Raw genomic sequence first — 15,145 nt, forward strand, 5'->3', positions numbered from 1 at the left:
TCTCATGTGAGACCGTCTCACGGATCATAATCTGTGAGACGGGTCAACCCCACCCATATTCACAATAAAAAGTAATATCTTTAGCATAAAAAGTAATACTTTTGTATGGGTGACCCAAATAAGAGATCCATCTCACAGATACGACCCATGAGACCGTCTCACACAAGTTTTTGCCAATGTTTAGACAATATATGAATATCATAATATATAATTACAATAGATTTACTTGACTTTTTGTTGAAATGTGGTAGATTTTCTTTATTTTGACCATTAATGCATTTGACAATCTTTTAAATTGTGATAATTATTATAAATAAAAATTATCATAATCCAAAAGAAAATATATATTAATTCTTTGGGATGGGCAGTGTGCATCACATAATTTATGGGGGAAATAACAATTAACACCACTATGAAAAGCCAAAAAAACATAAAATTAATTTATATGAAATTACTAATCTTTTAAAATCCTTTAAAAAAAAATCAAGCATAAAATCTCTTACAAAATTATGCCTGATTTTTAAAAATAGAGTAAAAGACGTTCAGTTTCACATGAGTTTATGTATTTTGATACTTCATATGATTTTAGATAGTTATTCCAACTATATAAACACATGACGCGTAAAAATAGACACTTACTATATATTTTAAATTTAGGTGAAATCTCGAGTTTGAAATCCAATTTTAACAAACTTATCCACCTAATAGAAAACAATAAAAATTATTTTTCATTTATAAATATCATAAAATATATTTTAATAAATTTATAACTTATCCACCAAAATTACTATATTTTAATCACTTTGGAAAATTTAAAAATTATCATATTATCTATATAAATTACAAATATGTTTAATATTGTTGTATCATTATTTTTCTTTTAAAAAAAACTCACATTATCTTAGCAATATTACAAATAATAACAAAATAATCACATGTTCTTAATACAATTATCTGTAGTTTTGTTCGAGAATGAACTAAAATCTAAAAAAAATTGCCCACAAAAAATAAATAGTGAGTCTCATGTGAGACCGTCTCACGGATCCTAATCTCTGAGACAGGTCAACCTTACCCATATTCACGATAAGAGTAATACTATTAGTATAAAAAATAATATTTTTTCATGGATGACCCAAATAAGAGATCCGTCTCACAAATACGATCCGTGAGACCGTCTCACACAAGTTTTTGCCAAAAATCAACTATATAATCGCACAATGCAACTATATAATCACACAATGCTTGCAATGTAACATTAATATAAAATATTTAGCAGATATATCAAAATCATGAGATATTATTATCATAGATTTACGTGATTTCTTTTAAATGGTAGGTCCACTTAATTTTTTTTGTTGGGACCAAAGCATTAAATGATTTTATAATGAGTATTACGACAATCTCTTAAATTGTTGTAATAAACAAAGATTACGAGAATCGAAAACAGCTATAAATTCTTCGGATTGAAGGTGTTCTCTCACAAAAAATTATTCTAAACACAAGTTAGAGATTTATATTAGATTATTTTTCCAATCGTTATCGATTTTAAATTACGATGACTCGACTTGGGAGATCATACACACAACGTTAAAGGACGATGCTAACTAGATCCGTTCGTGTCCACGTGTTCAATCGATCATCATCTGATTGAAAAAAATTGTTAACGGTAATTTCATGATTCACGATTCAGCTTCATTAGCATATTTATCAATGTATTTAATCCACGATCAGATAACGCATTTTATAATTCGTACCAAAGGGTCGTCAACCACGTCAGCAGGGACACGATCAGGCACTGAAAGGCAGAGAAAAGCGGACGTGGGGACTCGGTTGATAATAATTGTTAACGATAATTTCATGATTTTTCACTACTTCGACAAAGGTCGAGATAAAAATTATATAGACATATTGTAAAATAGCATCACCTAATTTATGAAATCACTAATTGTGTGATCCTCCCATAACAAAAATGGCAGATTAACATATTTGCATGACCTAACGCTGTCACAGCAGCAGTTGAGCCAAGAAGTGAAATGGCAACTGCTGCGTTGTACGGTGAAATGTGAAATTTACCCTCGTAGATTCTCAAACTGACGCAAGAAAAAAAAGGTCAATTTTGCGAACGAAAAAAACCTCAATTTTCTGTGGGAATCCATGGCATTTTCGAGTAGTGGTGCTCCTTTTCACAAGCTCAGAGACCCACCACCCACCAACTCCAACCGTTGGATCCATCGAATCTCGAAATCTTGACCATCCGCTTCTTCCGGCGCGACTTCCAACGACCTTTTTTCCAACCACCTGCTGCATCTCTTTCCGGGTTTTAATGCAGAAAGCCAGGCAAAATCCAGAGACTCCAAGAAACTCTTTACTGTCTTTTTCTTCTTTACTTTTTACTGAATCCTTTTACTGCCCCCATCATTCATTTTTGCATCATCAGTCAGTGGTTGCCTGCTTGGGTCACTCTCGTTGTTATTGAGCCAATTTACTCACATTTCGGTGGATACATCTGATGTTTTCTGGGTTTCATTTATGGCTACTCGATATACTGTAAACCTCCTCCATAGCTGGAATTGGTTTTCTTCCCGGGATTTTCAGTTTTCAGTTACGATTTGATGGACCCATTAATCTATTTTTTATGATTACTGGTTATGATTTTACTGATTTTTTTTCTGATCAAGGATCATTGGATTTTTCATGATTATTTTGTTTTTTATTTTGTAGGGGAAGGTGAGAAAAACTGGGATTGAGCACTGGTTTTTTTTCTTCTGAATTTGGTAATTTTTTGTTCTGCTTTCCTGTTTGGGAGCGTATTTTCCCCAGTTGGTAATCCAGGGAAAACGCAGGGATGAAAATGCTGCTATTTCTCTTTAAAGGGAAAGTTTAATTAATAATTTGCCTTTTATTAATGTCAGCATTCATCAGCATATATATATGGTCTGAATTCATATGTTTTCACTTATTTCTAGTCAAAAAAATATTAGTGTCCATCTCTATACTCTTGTTTCAACACTTTTTTTCTGTGACTTCTGTTTAAGAAAAAACAGAATACGTGATGTCTAAATATGAGAGCCATTGGTTCTTGAAATACATGTATTTGTAGGAATGGTGTCAGTGCATAGAATTCGGACCAGAGGGCAGGGGTGACCCGGGCGGAGTAGGAGCAATTTAATGTAATGGGGTGACAAGATTGAATTTTCAGAAAACTTACATTATTACTTTGGATATAGTTAAGAGACAGTGTGGACGCAAGATTTGATAGGGCGATGAAACTTGAATTTATTTTTTCCATGTGTGCATTCATCAGTTTTGAGTTAGTTCTAAGGTCCTAATAAATATTGTCTGAATTCTGAATTTGGTAAAATAGAATTTTACCTTTTATTTTTCATGGTGAATGGTCCTTCGATAGCTGGTGTTTCTATAATGCTTGGCTTTCACTTAAAGGACCACAAGTTTTTAAAACGTGTAATCAGATACCTATAAAAGGAATCTGCTTGATAAGCAATTAGTTTACTTGTGTCACTCTGCAGGCCAAAAACTGCAGGTGGATAGTGCTGAAATCGCAGTTCTTTCGTTATGGAGATTGTGATGCACAGTGACGAAGGAATCTCGAAGAGGAAGAACATATATGAAAGCAACCATCCATTTGATCCAAATCGTATGTCTCTTTTCTAGCCTATTTTTCCTTTGATATCTAATTCCCTACTCCATGATTTTTAATTATTTTTTCAAAATTGACGTCTTTGTGATTCTATAGCTTTTGAGGCATTTTGGTGTGATTCATGGCACCCTGTGGAGCGTTTGAAAGTTAGGGATGGAACTTTTTCAACGCATATTGTTTTCAATGGAAATGTAGTGGAAGATGACATTCCAATGTCACATCTTCGTGTAAAGTCAAGAAAAGCGACAATGTTCGATTGCATGGCATTTTTAAGACAAGGAGTTGATATATGCGTGATCTGGACTCCTGGCAACTCAAATAATGAAGACGACAAAAAAGATGTCGAGCCCGTAAGTACAATTTTTTCAATAGACAAGTTGTTTTCTGGTGTTATATTGTTATCCTGATGTATATGTCATAGTCTAGAATTCAAATGTGCTTAGCTTTTTCAGAACGTGCAATATCATGGCAATGTTTGGTTTTATTTCTTGCAATTTCGAGTTTTGTATATAAATGCTGTTTTGGAGTTTGTACAGAAGAATGGAATGTATTTTTCGTTTTGTTTTTTCAATGTGATATCTATTTTAAGTTGGTAATGTGGAATGTAAGGATATATGAGTTGATCGACGTGACAATCATATTTATTTTGTTTCTTGATTGTTTGTGAGGTACTTTCAAATCATAAAATATAATGTATAGACTTGTAGAATATAATATAACAATAGAAAAATTATGAGGTAGGATAAAAATTTGAATTGTATGTTCGAATATATGAAAATTCGATGAACTTATATTTTTGGAAGGTTATATAGAAGGATACATCTCTTGCCTCGGGGATATTTTTCGTGAAAATAGCTAGTCTCTTTGCTCTATTCAAGTCACTATTCTCTTTGTGGTGTAGGTCTGGATTGATGCGAAAATAAGGTCTATCCAGAGGAAGCCTCATGATACTGAGTGTACTTGCCAGTTTTATGTCAGCTTCTACGTCGACCAAGGCCCGGATATCATTCTGGGAAAAAAACTTAGTAAAGAAACAAGGTTGTTGAATATTGATCAGATCTACGTTCTTCAGAAACTCGAACAGAAACCCTGCGATGTTAACTATTTTCGGTGGAGCTACACTGAGGACTGTTTTTCACTGCAGAGGGCTAAACTGTTTATAGGGAGATTCTTGACCGATATTTCATGGTTCCTTGTTACATCTATTCTTAAGCGAACGGCGTTTGACATAAGGTCTTTACTGAACCGCATTGTATACGAAATTTCTGAACATAACCGGGAGAAAGATGAAAAGAATCCTCAGAGTCATTTTTATGTCTTGAATTTCAATGTGGACAATGAGATCTTGACCCCCGTAATTTTAAAATTTGATCCAGAAGCCCTTGATGACGGGTCCGATGGACATGAAAATGAATCATTGTCTTTATATGATTTAACGGAGTTACGGAGGTCGAAACGTCGAATCATACAGCCAGATCGGTATATGGGGCCTGGTGATCTTGATTATGACTTTGTGGGGACTAGCTTAGGCAAAAGCAAGAGGAAAAAGTATGATGTTTTCTCGGACGAAGACGAGTATGATGACATACCCCTAGCACTTTCGGTTCAGGCTGATGATGAATTTCAAAAACATGGTGGTGATGAAGATTGGGTTAGGTCTTATAAACGAAAGATGTATGGCAGTATGAAATCGAGTTTGTCTAAGCATCCTCGAAAAGAATTTGTAACTGTAAATAAGGGAGCTCAACGAGACCAACATGCCTTCACGTCCTCTGGCACAGCTGCAGAAAATGATTCAGATTTTGATGATCAAGATTTTCCAAATTTCAAATTCCCTGAACACCAGACGAAAAATATAGGAGAAATGGTATCAAAATACTTTGCAATGACTGATTCGGCATCTGCACGTAAGAAGAACACATTTGATTTTAACTTCAAGGAGGTGGAAAGTAGTCGTCGTGGGGGAGGGAAGGGCTCTCGTAAGCACTACCACAGGAGAAATAGTGATGCTGTTAGTTTAACGAAGGACTGTGTTTATGTAAGAGAAAGTATATATGATGTGAGAAGTTTTAGAAAGGGTTCGGCAAGTGCACAAATATGCCGAGAGTTGATCCGTAGATGCATGATCAACATAGATGAAACTCTCAAAAATGAACCAGAGCAGGTCCCTGTGGTTGATCAGTGGAAAGAGTGTCAGTCGATGAAAGTACCGAATAACATAGAAAGAGTGGAGGAACCTGTAGCCAATAATGAAGAAGAAATCTCGGAAATCGACATGTTGTGGAAGGAAATGGAACTTGCGCTGGCATCATGGTTTCTCCTTGATGATAACGAGGTATAGTTTTACAACCTTGATTGGTGCTTGTACTAAACACATGTAAGTTGCTGTCAATGTTCGTGAAATTTTTTTACAGGATACTAATGCACGATCTGGTCCTGAAGATAAAAAGTCGAGTGAGAAAAGCGAACACATCTGTGAACATGATTTCCGGCTTAATGAGCAAATCGGAACTGTTTGCCAATTGTGCGGATTTGTGGAGACTGAAATAAAGGATTTCTTACCACCATTTGTGAGTCAAGTTTGGATTTCGCATACCGCCTTGATGCCAACTTATTTATTACTGCCCTAGATTTGTTATAACATGTGTATGATGATTGGCTAATTGAAGCCGAATCATACAAAATTGCTGTTTTAAAAATACTGCATGGTAAATTTCGTTTCAAGCAATTGTATCGAAACTTATTTCACATCCTCACTATTTGTTTTCCTCTTGCAGTCATCCACTGTACCCTTGAATTCAAACAAGGATCAAACTGCAGGTGACGACGATTTAGAATGTAAAAGAAGTGAACATGGTGAACTAGATAATTTTTGCATTCCCGCTTCCTCGGTCACTCCTTCGGTTGAATGCCAAGGAGAAAACAATGTGTGGGCCTTGATACCCGAGCTCCAACCTAAATTAAGGTTCCACCAAAAGAAAGCATTTGAATTCCTGTGGCGAAACATTGCTGGTTCTTTGGTGCCATCCCAAATGGAAAAGAAGAAAAAGAAAAGGGGCGGTTGTGTCATTTCCCACACACCCGGAGCTGGTAAAACTTTGCTCATTATTGCTTTTCTTGTAAGCTACCTGAAATTGTTTCCAGGATCTCGGCCACTCGTCCTTGCACCAAAAACAACACTATATACATGGTATAAAGAAATAATAAAGTGGAAGGTACCGATCCCGGTTTATCAGATCCATGGTGGTCAAACATATAAAGGCGAAGTTTTGAAGCAGAGACTGAAGTTAGCTCCGGGCCTTCCTCACAATCAAGATGTGTTGCATGTTCTCGACTGCTTGGAAAAGATGCAGAAATGGCTTTCTCATCCGAGCATTCTACTAATGGGTTATACGTCTTTCTTAACATTGACTCGTGAAGATTCGCATTACGCCCATAGGAAATATATGGCTCAATTACTGAAGCAATGTCCTGGAATCTTGATACTTGACGAAGGGCATAATCCAAGGAGCACAAAATCGAGACTTAGGAAAGGGTTGATGAAGGTTAATACGAGGCTTCGTGTTTTGCTTTCGGGTACGCTGTTTCAGAATAATTTCGGTGAATATTTCAACACCCTTTGTTTGGCTAGACCGGTTTTTGTGAATGAGGTTTTGAGGGAGCTGGATCCCAAGTACGAGAAGAGAAACAAAGAGCGACAAACACAGTATTCTCTCGAAAACCGGGGAAGAAAGCTTCTGATCGATAAAATATCCAAGAAAATCGATTCAAATAAGGGAGAAGAAAGGGCACAAGCTTTGAAGACTTTAAAGAAACTGACGAGTAAATTCATAGATGTTTATGAGGGAGGAAGCTCGGATGGACTCCCTGGTTTACAATGCTACACATTGATGATGAAATCCACCAGTCTTCAACAAGACATCTTGTTAAAACTTCAGAATCAAAGACCAGTGTACAAGGGATTTCCGTTGGAACTCGAGTTGTTAATAACTCTCGCAGCAATCCATCCTTGGTTGATAAAAACTACATTGTGCTCTCGTAAATATTGTAGCTCGGACGAGCTGGACGACCTTGAGCAATATAAGTTTGATATGAAGTCAGGTTCAAAGGTCCGATTTGTCATGAACCTCATTCCGCGATGCATAATGAGAAACGAAAAGGTGCTGATATTTTGCCACAACATTGCCCCAATCAACTTGTTTCTACAGATATTCGAGAGGTTTTACGGGTGGCGTAAGGGTCGAGAAGTGCTAGTTCTCCAAGGTGACATCGAACTCTTTGAACGTGGTCGAGTAATGGACAAATTTGAAGAGCCAGGAGGGCCATCAAAAGTCATGCTCGCCTCGATAACAGCTTGTGCTGAAGGCATCAGTTTGACAGCTGCATCTCGGGTTATTTTACTTGATTCTGAATGGAACCCTTCGAAGAGCAAGCAAGCAATTGCTCGTGCTTTCCGACCCGGTCAGAATAAGGTCGTTTACGTATACCAGCTGCTGGCAACGGGGACGTTGGAAGAAGAAAAACACAGCCGGACGACTTGGAAGGAGTGGGTTTCAGATATGATCTTTAGTGAAGAACATGTCGAGGATCCATCCCATTGGCAAGCCCCGAAAATCGAGGATGAATTGCTGAGAGAAATCGTTGAGGAAGATAGAGCTGCTTTGTTTCATCGGATCATGAAGAATGAGAAAGCTTCGAATTTGATTAGAGGGAAAGATAAGCTCAAGAAAATGTCAAAATTCAGTGACTGAGAGATTTATCATTTTACAATAAAAGGAACCCTTTATTAGTTTATCTAATGTTTTTTTTATGGGAAAAGATTGGAGAAATAACTCTTCTTTAAATTGTTTTTAAAAATATAAAATATATTTATGTTTTTTTTAGAAACTTTTCTTCATTAACTATATCTTATATTTAGAAATATTTATTTTGTTGAAAAATAGTAAAACTAAACTTATCATAAACATTAACAAACATTAACAAATAATCTTATATTATATCATGAGAATTGGTATAATTGAGTCTTGAATTCAAGACTTAAATCAAAACTCGAGGAGTTGATATTGTTTAATTTTATGATAGACGGCGTTTATGTCAATATCAGATCGATCAAAAAAATAGTTTTGAATATTGTTTTTTAAGGTTCGTTTTTTCGAACGTAAAACAAATAACAAGTTTTTCGATTTTGATTCTAATTTCGAGACCAAATTAAGGCGAGTCTAACAATATATATGAACATTGAATGTGGTATTTGTCTGGATTAAAGGTGGATTTTATATATTTACATTATTTATATTTATTAGAAAAAGAAAAATTAAAATTTAGACGAATTAATTCAATGTTATGAACGTATAACCCACATGAATTGTACAAAAAATATCAAAAAACACAAAATTTTATACCTAAAAATCTATGAAATAAGAATTATTTAAAATTCCATGTTATTAATATGCTTGTATAAAAACTAAAATTTTGCATATATTAATTAAATTGAAAAATACTCCATTTAAATTTTGTAATAATATAGTTTTTTAATAAATGTTTTAGTATTACTACCTCTTGAGTTAAATGTATATCACTTAAATTGAGTTGTATATTTCTCTAACTAGGAATGATTACGTGCGATGCACGTAGGTGACTAATAATGAAAAATATAATAACGAGATTTAGATAATTTTTCAAATCGTTTGAATAACATATTGTTTATAAGTATTTATTAATCTAAATATATCAAAACACAAAAAATAAAAATACATGATGACGATAAATCAAATATATTCATTTATTTATGTAACATTTTTCAATTCGCGTGATTATAACATATTGACAGTTCTATCAAATTAATAAAGATATTTTTCATCCAAATATTATTCACAATGAAAAAACAATAAAAATATAATTAATAGAATAGTGAATATTACTAAAACCAAAATCACAATATATTTAAATGAAGTGCATATAGCATTGAAAAGTCACATAAATAAATAAATAAAACGTTAATGAAGCAATGGTGAATGAAAGAGTAACTAAGTAAATTAACAATCAAACTCATATCTCACTTAAATAAATAAATAATTAATTAATGAAGTAATGGTGAGTGAAAGGGTAACTAAGTAAATCATTAATGAAGTAACGATGAGTGAAAGAGTAACTAAGTAAATTCATAATTCAAACTCATATATTTATAGATAGTATAGAAGTATAGATATAGATATAGATATAGATACAATTCTTTTATTTTTAAATTAAAAAATTTCCAGAAAACATTACAAAAAAAATCCGTAAAATCCGAGGTATAATACGTCGGAGACTCGGAGTCGAAAGTGAATCCGGGGGAGTTTTCCTGGATTGTTATAAATATATAATTTCTCACTTTTTGTGGTAGTTTCGATTTTTTTTTTTCATTTTTGTAATATTTAATTTAATATATCTAATTTTCTTTATAAATAAACCCTTAAAAGTTGAATCCTCACATATTTTTTTCACACACACACATATATATATATATATATATATATATATATATATATATATATATATATGTGTGTGTGTGTATTGGATATGTATTTTAAATGATTTTTTAGTTAAAGTGTTCTTACACACAGATTAAAGTGTGTTTGGAAGTACCATCAGGGACGGACTCATCCCAAAGACTGGGTTGAGCTCCAGCCCAAACTTGATTTTTGGTCTTATTTAAAAATTTAGATGGTTTTTTTTTTAAAAAAATTTTAGCCCATTTTAGCCCATAAATTTAAAAAATAAAATAACATTGAGTACAGCACAAATTTTAGCTCACATTTTAATCCAAGAGTGAGTCTCATGTGAGACCGTCTCACGGATTATAATCTGTGAGACGGGTCAACCCTACCCATATTCACAATAAAAAGTAATACTCTTAGCATAAAAAGTGATACTTTTTCATGGGTGATCCAAATAAGAGATCCGTCTCAGAAATAATACCCGTGAGACCGTCTCACATAAATTTTTACCTTAATCCAAATTTTAGCCCACATTTTAATCCACAAATTTGTAGCCCAATATCGAAAATTTTTCTGGCTAGATACCTGAGTACCATAATTCTATGTATGTCAAGTTATCGTTGATCTTCCCGCCAGAACAATTCTTGCACAGCTTCATGTCCAGCATCTCCAATTATTACTGTACATTACTGAAGCAATGCTGCGAAATTCAGAATGTAAAACAAGCGAAAAGACTCCATGGTCGAATGATCAAATCCCTGAAAAACCCAGAAACCTTTTTGCTGAACAACCTCATCAATGCTTATTATAAGCTCAAAGAGATCAAGTATGCCCGCCACGTGTTTGATAAAATTTCCAGGCCAAACCTATTCTCGTGGAACACCATTCTTTCCGCTTACTCGAAGTCTGGGGACATTCGAAAAATGGAAGAGATATTTGGTTTGATCCCAAGAAAAGATGGGGTTTCCTGGAACTTAATTATTTCGGGGTATATAAAGTGTGGATTGAGTGAGAAAGCGTTGGAGACTTATAAACTGATGCTAAGACACGGGTTTGAGTATCTGAATAGAATTACATTTTCCACAGTTATCGTAATGCTGTCGAACAAGGGCTGGTTTGGTTTGGGCGGGGTTGTTCACGGGCAGGTAGTGAAATGCGGATTCAATTCGTACGTATTTTTGGGGAGTCCATTGGTGGATATGTATGCAAAATGTGGTTTAATCTGTGAGGCAAAACGTGTGTTTGATGAGATACAAGAGAGGAATGTGGTCTTGTATAATACAATGCTTATGGGTTTTTTAAGGTGTGGATTGTTGGAAGAGTCAGAAGTTATATTCCGATGTATGCCTGAGAAGGATTCGATTTCCTGGACAACAATGATTACGGGATTAACACAGAATGGGATGGACAGAGAAGCCATGGATTTATTCCGAGAAATGAGGTTGACGGGATTCGACATGGATCAGTTTACTTTTGGAAGCATTTTAACTGCTTGTGGAGGTCTTTCGGCTTCAAGAGAAGGGAAACAGATTCATGCTTATGTGAATAGAACTGATCATCTGGATAATGTTTTTGTTGCCAGTGCCCTTCTTGATATGTATTCAAAGTGTAGAAACATCAAATATGCAGAGCTATTGTTTAGGAAGATGGGATCCAAGAATGTTGTTTCTTGGACTGCTATGTTGGTAGGATATGGTCAGAATGGATACAGTGAGGATGCTCTTCGGATATTTTGTGAGATGCAAAGAAATAACATTGAACCAGATGATTTCACTTTAGGCAGTGTGATAAGTTCTTGTGCCAGCCTTGCCAGCTTGGAAGAAGGAGCTCAGTTTCATGTTCAAGCACTAGTCTCAGGATTGATTTCCTTTACTACAGTCTCCAATGCTCTTGTGACGCTGTATGGCAAATGTGGGAACATAGAAGAGTCCAAACAATTGTTTGATGAAATGAAATGGAGGGATGAAGTATCTTGGACTGCCTTGGTATCAGGCTATGCGCAGTTTGGGAAAGCCACTGAAACGATTGATTTGTTTGAGAATATGTTGACTCATGGTCTGCAACCAGATGGAGTTACTTTTATTGGAGTTCTTTCTGCATGTGCTAGGGCAGGATCTGTGGAGAAAGGTCTCCAATATTTTTCATTAATGACAGAAAAGTATGGGATTAGGCCCTTTCTTGATCATTATACTTGTATGATCGATCTATACAGTCGAGCTGGACGATTAGAAGAGGCAAAGAACTTTATTCTTAAAATGCCTTGCTCTCCTGATGCGATTGGTTGGGCTACATTACTGAGCTCATGCAGAAATCGTGGAAATTTGGAAATAGGTAAATGGTCAGCGGAATCTCTTCTCAAACTAGATCCACAGAACCCCGCTGGATATGTATTGCTCGCCAGCATATATGCAGCTAAAGGCAAATGGGATGAGGTGTCGCAGATTAGAAAAGGAATGAGAGATAAAGGTGTTAGAAAGGAGCCAGGATGTAGTTGGATCAAATATAACAAGAAGGTGCACATTTTTTCTGCTGATGACAAGTCAAGCCCGTTTTCTAATCAGATATATGAAAAGCTGGAAAATTTGAATGATAGGATGACAGAGGAAGGATACGTGCCAGATATGAGGTCTGTTTTGCACGATGTAGAGGAATCCGAGAAATTAAAGATGCTGAACCATCATAGTGAAAAGCTTGCTATTGCATTTGGTTTAATTTTTATCCCTCCTGGACTACCCATAAAAGTAGTAAAAAACCTTCGCGTGTGTAATGACTGCCACAACGCGACTAAAATCATATCAAAGATCACAGAAAGAGAAATACTTGTAAGAGATGCTGTACGGTTCCATTTATTCAAAGATGGAAAATGTTCTTGTGGAGACTTTTGGTAGTGGAACTTAATCGTATTTCAAAAGGTGGCAGTGATCATATGTGCAATAGTTATCCGCATCATTTAAGTCAGAACAAGAAAAGGTAGCCTTTTCTGAACTGATGTTGGGGTTGGAGATACAGGTGTGTTATTATTAGTATTAACGTTTTGGTCATTGATCGCCGTTTCTTTTAAATTTATCATGTTTCTTAGTACTTATTCGGATTTTGATTTAGTAATGTGGGGTCTGGTAGATTACTGCTTTGGGGGCATGGCTTGATGAAGGACATATAAAACTCAACAACTATATTTGTTTCTTATTTTAAATGTTTATATACCTGTTTTCATCTGGTGTATAATTTTTAGCTGTTTGGTACACATTCATTTGGTTTTTGTTTATTTGGTCTAGACAAAACATCTTAATGTTTAATGAAAACTTTGTTCTTAAAATCAAGATTGATTATCTGGGAAGAGAGGAAAAGAGTAGGGGGAAAAGGAAAGGAGGTAATTTCCTGATCCATACCAATGTACTTTCTGATGCAAGATCTTTTTCTCCCCTATGAAATCTTCACTTGGAATGTAGTCCTGCAATTTATTGGTTACGTACGGTGTTTTATGCTCTTAAACTATAAATTAGATTTTTTGGGTGGATTCCATGATTGAGTCTTGTGCTGCAAGATTCTAATGGCTAGTTTTGTTCCTGCAGATTCATTATGATTCAACTGGGCTGGTGCTCTAACTATCTCCGAGATACCTGCAGTTGACAAGCAAACGTAGAGAGAGCGCTGAAAGTATTGCCAAATGAGAATTTTCCGATGATCAAGTAAAAAAACTGGATTTTCTAAGATAAGGGGTTTTTGCAAGTATGCTGATTAATGTAAATGAGACATATCTATCTATATAAACAAACTGGTAGGAATATCTCAGATTTTCTGGGATATTAACTACCTATGTCAGGTGGCGATCAGTTGAGCAATGAGTTGTCCCTCTCAGTCAACCTATTGATTCCCCTTTGGTGTAGGATATTTTCTGCGGTCTCAGCAAGTCAGCTGCCATCTTTTATTGTTAGGAATTTGGTGACTCTTTGGCAAGATCGGCACTTGGGGATCGGGTAGAAGGAGCCTGCTAGGTGCCAGGTCGACTGGTCATTAACCATACTCCATTCTTAACGGATCGGTGATCCATCCCCAGGTGTCGAGAAAAGAGAGAAGGAGATGACCTAGCTGACGCGTTATGTGGGGGCACCCAGCCGTGTCAGGGTATCAGCTGGCATTTCTGTTTCTTTCTGCCTATAACCATAGGCATTGTTGCTGTTATTGATCAAAGGGCTCCATTACAGTGCTCACACTAGTTCAGTCAGCAATCTGAATGGTAAATCTTAGCATAAACAAGTCGTTTTACAAACTTTTTAGACCCACTGATATAGGCAGAAAGGTTGTTCGTTGTGCTTGCAATATGATATCATTCCAACTCATTTATGTTGTTTTCGGATGTGTAAATTTTGTTCCCAGCTTTTAGAGTTCGTTTGGTTGGAAAAGGGACGGACCAACAAAAGTTATTTTAAAATAAACCTTAAAAAAGTACTTTTTGAGAAGCTAGAAATTATGAATTTTACGATCCATTTCTACTTCTGTTTAAAAATAAAAACAAAATCACGACATTTATTTAATTATAATTATAAATTATAATATCTGCTCTACTTTTTTAAAATAAAAACACCGGCAAAAGCTGAATCAAACTGACTCCAAAGATTGTCTGCTTTTCAAAAATTAAAATCCCAACTACCAAACAGGTAGAATTTTTTATACCAAATTAAATCGGATTGGTTTACTAGGTTTATCTCAATATTGCTTGACTATAGTTTGTCCATGCAAATGTGAGATGCGCAAACCGCTGAAAATTTAGCCAAAATTGATGGTACAATCATCTGTTCCGGTAGTACCTTGATTGATTTATTCTGATTGTCCAGTGTTCAAATGTAACATTCGCCTCCGTTCATGTTCTTGATAGTGGATGCACGCCGTTCCCGTTCCCGTCCTCGGATAATGTTATAACAGTAATATAACATAAGAACCTCAAGGATGATATTTTTTTAGGGTATTTTGTTAATCATTCTGTGATGTATTTCAAATATACTTGCGG

General features: G+C 35.3%; 2 protein-coding genes across 6 annotated transcripts; both read left to right on the forward strand.

Annotated features, from left to right (window-relative positions):
• Positions 1-1,989: 1,989 nt before the first annotated feature.
• Positions 1,990-8,505, forward strand: LOC140806527 (SNF2 domain-containing protein CLASSY 1-like). 4 transcript variants are annotated; one of them, XM_073163080.1, is made up of 7 exons: positions 1,990-2,601; positions 2,722-2,774; positions 3,528-3,655; positions 3,755-4,008; positions 4,560-5,993; positions 6,073-6,228; positions 6,436-8,505. In XM_073163080.1, the coding sequence occupies exons 3-7, from the start codon at positions 3,574-3,576 to the stop codon at positions 8,407-8,409; spliced, it is 3,900 nt and encodes a 1,299-aa protein (XP_073019181.1). In that variant the 5' UTR covers positions 1,990-2,601; positions 2,722-2,774; positions 3,528-3,573; the 3' UTR covers positions 8,410-8,505. The 4 variants fall into 4 exon arrangements, with proteins under 4 accessions (XP_073019181.1, XP_073019180.1, XP_073019183.1 ...); XM_073163079.1 differs by having other exon boundaries at positions 3,542-3,655; XM_073163082.1 differs by having other exon boundaries at positions 1,990-2,337.
• Positions 8,506-10,169: 1,664 nt separating this feature from the next.
• Positions 10,170-14,538, forward strand: LOC140807731 (putative pentatricopeptide repeat-containing protein At1g68930). 2 transcript variants are annotated; one of them, XR_012112750.1, is made up of 3 exons: positions 10,170-10,273; positions 10,719-13,146; positions 13,710-14,538. XR_012112750.1 is itself a non-coding variant. In XM_073164693.1 (2 exons), the coding sequence occupies exon 2, from the start codon at positions 10,740-10,742 to the stop codon at positions 13,023-13,025; it is 2,286 nt and encodes a 761-aa protein (XP_073020794.1). In that variant the 5' UTR covers positions 10,170-10,273; positions 10,719-10,739; the 3' UTR covers positions 13,026-13,703. The 2 variants fall into 2 exon arrangements, 1 of the variants encoding a protein (XP_073020794.1); XM_073164693.1 differs by lacking the exon at positions 13,710-14,538 and having other exon boundaries at positions 10,719-13,703.
• Positions 14,539-15,145: the final 607 nt, after the last annotated feature.

Source organism: Primulina eburnea, chromosome 12 (genome assembly GCF_022965805.1).
Source record: "Primulina eburnea isolate SZY01 chromosome 12, ASM2296580v1, whole genome shotgun sequence".
In the NCBI taxonomy this organism is placed as follows: Eukaryota; Viridiplantae; Streptophyta; class Magnoliopsida; order Lamiales; family Gesneriaceae; genus Primulina; species Primulina eburnea.

Bases quoted from the DNA above. Each gene is read 5' to 3' on its own strand.
- LOC140806527 (XM_073163080.1), top strand. From the start codon at position 3,574: ATGGAGATTGTGATGCACAGTGACGAAGGAATCTCGAAGAGGAAGAAC. The intron at 4,009-4,559 runs GTAAGTACAATT...TTTGTGGTGTAG, and splicing joins ACAAAAAAGATGTCGAGCCC to GTCTGGATTGATGCGAAAAT. The intron at 5,994-6,072 runs GTATAGTTTTAC...ATTTTTTTACAG, and splicing joins TTCTCCTTGATGATAACGAG to GATACTAATGCACGATCTGG.
- LOC140807731 (XM_073164693.1), top strand. From the start codon at position 10,740: ATGTATGTCAAGTTATCGTTGATCTTCCCGCCAGAACAATTCTTGCAC.